Source organism: Falco biarmicus, chromosome 18, assembly GCF_023638135.1.
Source record: "Falco biarmicus isolate bFalBia1 chromosome 18, bFalBia1.pri, whole genome shotgun sequence".
NCBI classification, from domain to species: domain Eukaryota; kingdom Metazoa; phylum Chordata; class Aves; order Falconiformes; family Falconidae; genus Falco; species Falco biarmicus.
The window spans coordinates 975,986-981,318 of NC_079305.1; the positions used below are offsets into that span (position 1 = coordinate 975,986).

At 40.2% G+C, this 5,333-nt stretch overlaps 1 protein-coding gene across 1 annotated transcript; it reads left to right on the top strand.

The window, feature by feature from the left end:
- The first annotated feature begins 738 nt into the window (after positions 1 to 738).
- GKN2 (gastrokine 2) lies at positions 739 to 4,384 on the top strand. Its single transcript, XM_056321678.1, has 6 exons — positions 739 to 771; positions 1,313 to 1,366; positions 1,911 to 2,042; positions 2,547 to 2,657; positions 3,459 to 3,612; positions 4,165 to 4,384. Exons 1-6 carry the CDS (start codon positions 760 to 762, stop codon positions 4,242 to 4,244), a joined length of 543 nt encoding a protein of 180 aa, XP_056177653.1. The 5' UTR covers positions 739 to 759; the 3' UTR covers positions 4,245 to 4,384.
- The last annotated feature ends 949 nt before the right edge of the window (positions 4,385 to 5,333 follow it).

Genomic DNA, 5,333 nt, shown 5'->3' on the forward strand with positions numbered 1-5,333 from the left:
TGGTAGTTTTAAAGGAGGAATCCCCATCTTGCTCCTTTTGTTTTGTGACCTCGTGTGAACCACACATCCTCTGATGCTTCATGTCACTCCTCTGTACGCTGAGGAGGCTAGAAATTATGAAGATTGTCTTCTGAAGTACAGTTGTTATTCCTAATTATTTCAATGCATGTGTTAGATACATCATGGTAACTGATCAATAATGAGCAGCACTTCTTGTTGACTGTTCGTGCATATATTAGCTGGAATAAATGGCCAAAGAATTAGTCTGTTCACTGGCTGGCATGTAGGCTACGGTGACATAGGTATTTCTTCCAGGATTTGTCTGCAGGCTATCAGGCTGTTAGGGAATATATTTGAGAAGACAAAATGCAGTTTGTATGAATGAATAGTAGAGTGATTCCTGATGGCATTTAATTCTGAACAATATCCTGTTAAATATTTAAAAAATGGAACCAGCAAGAGTGGGTACACCTCTAAAGTTTAAACGAGTAAATAGTAGCCATTTGTGGAGTGATTCATTTCACAAAAGTTGACTTATTGAATGCTTTTAACATATCAAGGTCAGGTTATCTGTGCCAACCCAAAATTCAGATATGAGGCTTACCACAGTATGGCATGTTGATATGGACTTGTTTGAGTCATGAAGAAAAGGTCTGTCAAGTGTTTCCCACACCTCCAGCAAGATATAAAAGTTGAAGGTCCCTGGGTTTTTCTTGCATTCTTACTTCGTGCAGCTTCTTGTTCTTATCTGAAAGAAAAATGAGCGGACTTGTGAGTATATCCATTTTTGTTGAACGTATATTATAAAAAGTTCCTTATTTTTATGAACAAAAGGATAGAGAAGAAGATGCTCAAGTAAGTGGTACAGTAATGGGATGAGTATGATCTGTGTATTATTTCTTTTGGGTTGTTCAGTGGGAAACTTGCATTACTTGGGTGTACAGCGATCCCCTTGAAGTCAGTGGAAGCCTTGTTTGAGCAGAGTGCAGAACTTGATTACAAATCAGAAGAGGGCGTTATGATTTAATAATGACGGTTGTAGAGGCAAATCGAGAAGTAACATGGCATCAGGAAGGGACTTCTGAAAAATACAAAAAATGTAATGGTTATCATTCTGCTTTTTTCAGGCAAAACAGACCCTAATAGCAAGAATTTTACAATGAAGAATTGTAATTATTTTCAACTAATCACATGTTAAATGGGTAATTTTTCAAACTGAAGCTATAGGTGCTTCCCTCACTTCATCAACTGGGGATATTTTATGGCACTGCCTGGTGTTTCTGTCAAGTGAGAATGTATATTCCTTTTACAGACTACCGTTCTGGTTTTGCTGGGAGTCTTTTGGACTCAGACTTCTGCACTTACGGTAAGTAGACTGATAAGTCGTCTACTGCAAGTACTCATTTAAAATTAATTGGATCCCTGGGCAGGGGGCAAATATAATAAGAAGAAAAGCATAGAAGAAACGAACAAGGTGCTTATTGCCAAGTGTAGTGAACAACAGTGTTTGCCAAAGGTGGCAGTCAGATAAGCAAAAGAGGCAGCTCTGTGCAGATGCATAGTCACAGGAAATGGGGGGTGGCATAGGTCCCCTTAGCCCAAGCTAAACTTTGGGGACTGTTGCAGTCTCCTGCCGGTCCCTGCTGCTACACATGATGACTGGGATGCCCCGTGTTGTTTTTCCTTAGCCTACAGTGAGGGCCTGCCCCCTCCTTTCTCACCCTGACACACTCCTGCATAATAAACCTCCACCTCAAGAGTCTCCTGAGACTGCTGGAGGGTTGTTAAGGGATTTAGTATTTACATAATGCAGTCATACTTGTTTATTTGAGAGAAAGAATTTGTTCATACTATACTTTTTAAAGTTGCAAGCCAGATGATGAGCAATGATTTTGTGTTTTTTACCAAAGACCTATGTCCTTCATGAACCTAACAAAAACTATGTCACTGGAACTATGACCATTGACAGTGAGAATGATATGGCTGATGTCCATGTCCGTTCTGGAGTGTACTCCTCTGATACCATCTTTGACTATGCGCATGTAAGTACCTCTACGAATCTGCCTGGATTTGATCTCTGAGGAAGTTTTTAAACTCAGAAACTATTCTAGTGTCTTCTCACCATAAGCTGTCCTGAAACACTGTTTCTTTGAAGACTCCCGTCACCTTTCCTCCTCTTAGTCCATCTCTTTGTTTCACCCATGTGATGGTAGTTTAAAAGACTTGTTATGAAACCTGTGGTGGCACTTCATGAAAGTGAGAAGAACCTCACCGGCCTCAGTGAGGTCAGAGTTGAGAACGGGCTGCCATCGGTCATGTATAGCGAGTGCAGTAGAAGACTATTGGAAAAGATACTTCCAATCTGATGGACAGACATTAGTGTGGGCAGGCTGCTTCTCTTCCCCAATGGTGACGGCGTAAATGCAGAGTCATTTCACAATAGTAGCCTGTGTAGCCACTTTGTGGTTCTTCTAGAGAGAATCAACTAATCTAAGCGGTAGCCATTTTTAATTAATTAACTATAATTATTTTTTTTTTCATTACAGGGATATATTGCAACAAGGTTATTTTCACGACGTGCTTGTTTTATCATGAAAATAGACAAGCAATACATCCCGACCCTGCAACAAATTGGACGCCTGGCTTTTGAAAGACAGGTGACACTGTAGTGAAACCCGGTGCTCTATAAAAGGAAGGCTACTGCATAAGAGTTGTGTGGTGTGATGGGAGCCATCCGTTCTGCCTTTAAGAACAACTGTACTTAGGAATGTCTTTTACTGTGTTAGCAATCATGAAGCAGTTCTGACAAGATAGAACTTCAAGGGAATATTATGTAGAACATTCTTTTAGGATAATGCGCAATCATGGGCCTGTGCCCTGTGGTTTTATAGTGGATTGTCTAGAACCGTAAGATCCCCTGTCCTTGGAAGTAGTGTAACTGGACTATTTTGAGGTGATCATAGTATGAGTTTAGACAGGATTTTCCTTTTTTTCATTGTCATGCTATAATTTTGAGCTTGACATAACTTGAAATAATTTTGTTTGCAGAACAGAACTTAGAAATCAATTTACTTTGACCAGACTTTTGACTTTCCTATTTAGGCAAATGTTTCCTGAAGGTCACTGGAAGTATTGCCTGGAGATGAACTTGAGTTCTGGCCTGTTTAATGACAGCCTAACAGTAGCACGTTTACAGCAAAACTTACTGCCAGTTAACAAAACTTATTTTGATAGTAATACAGCTCAGTTTTGCTATGTTAGCAGAATTAGTATCTAGTGAATGTTGTTTCTGAGTAGATTGAAAATACTTATTTTTCTCTAAAAGCATGAAGCTTCTTTAGTTGCTCTGTGTGAGGCAAAGGAAGGTTATTTTAGGTTCTGGGATTTTCTACAAAGGGTGTCCTAGTAGAATGAAACCAAAGCTAGATTACTGATGATGTCTAACATTTTCTTTTTAGACTATGAAGGAGATATACTCTCCAAAGAATGTGTGGGTACAGTTTCAGTCTGGCCATTCTTTCTTTGGGAATATCAAGAATTGGCTTACCTATGGAAAACAAATTGAAAAACTCTGCAAAGGCCTGCCTCTCTACCGCCTTGTAAAGAGTCAACGTAAGTTAAAGATCAGAACATTATGTTTCTGTTACAGAGCAGGAGTACCTTTCTATTCTTTAAACCTAAGTCCACATGGTACCTTTGAGGAAGGAACATACTGCCCTGTTTTAGAGCAGATGAGTAAACTACCTAGTAAGACTGAAAGAGTAAGGCTCTGGGATGCTTTGGAAAAATCTGATAAAGCACTGTATTTCATCGTTAGTCATTTAAATTCTGGAACGCCTGTTCAGAGGAACCCGCTGTGTAGCAGCTGTACCCAACTTATGCCTCAACAATAAAAGTCCCACAAGGCATCTACTGTATGCCAGTATGCTACCGGCTGTATGCAGCTTACGGGAAAGGGGGAGCACAAAGGTGATTTAAAGTTGTACAGACCCTTCCTCCCTTTGAGTTACACCATAAAAGTTTTACACCGTATCCATTGAGACCAAAAGGAACCTTGAGTAGGACCATAACTGGGGATTGAAATTTGTGTATTTAGCAGACTTTTCCTTGCTGGATACAGGGATGTTGTCACTGATAATATTGTCATTTTCTTGTTTCTTTTAGCACCACTGAATGTTCGTGGCTGTGCCAATGCAGGAGTTCCAAACATTTTGGGCATTCAAATCTGTGAAAAAAGCCAGTAGTCTGGATCTTGGCAATTCTGCTGCATGGAAACGACTTGTTTCTTTGCATGCTTTTGTGGTTGTAGCCATGTTCTCCAACTGGAACAAAACTGGGTATTAGACCCAATTTGCCTATCCAAAGCTTTGAGTGTAATAAACAAATAAAGATAATGCAGCAATTAAAATGCTTTGGTTTTTTTCTTCATCGGAAAGCAGAACAGAAATAAAGTGGGCCTTGCTAATTTTCCTACACAAGAGTTGCATTCCCCTTTGATGCCTTGCTATGCTCAGGCTGCAATATAACCTAGGCATTGGTGTGTGCTGCCTGCCAGTGAAGAAACAATAACAGAATAGTTTTTTCCAGTGGAGAATTGCCCTTTGGCATCAGCACTCAGCCTCCTCAGGTGCTGACTCACGTTATGTTGAAGGGAGGGAGCAAACAGATGAATGGATAGATAAAGGGAGGGAGAAGCTCTATGTTATGAGCACTTGCAAAGAAGCTTGAGTTCTGCAAGGCCACCGAAAATTTGGAGCAATTTGAGTTCGTGTGATAGGTTGGAGAGCTTTTTGTTGTGGGTATTATTCAAAGCCAGATAGAAGAGGCTGTCCCAGTCCTAAAACATTCATAACCCAGAATAAAATGATCTCTTCACACAATGCCAGTGTAAAAAGAGCTGTGACCACTTGCTGAGTGCCCCACATATGTTGGAGAGTAAATTTGTGTCAGGAGCTGATTAAATACAAGATGAGGCACACCAGTGCTGCCTGCCTGCTCTTCTGATGGATAGCAGTGGATGGTTGAATTCACACATCCTTTCCATCAGTGCTTGGATGGAGTGTATATTTTGGGGCTGAAGACTAAATGTTTACTGTTTAATGGAGCCTTGAATGGTTGCCAGAGGGCAAAGCATTTATTTGGACAAAACTAGCCCCAGGTCTGCAATTTGTTATTTTCAAATAAGACTCATGGTCAAGCCATCTGCTATTTATTAAAAGAGCATTTTATCATCTGGTGAAACTGTTCTTTCATATTAAGTGTATTCACAACAGGCTGCAGGTTCTTGGGGATCCAAAGAATGTTTCTGGAGAGCCAAACTTTGGCAATTAAAT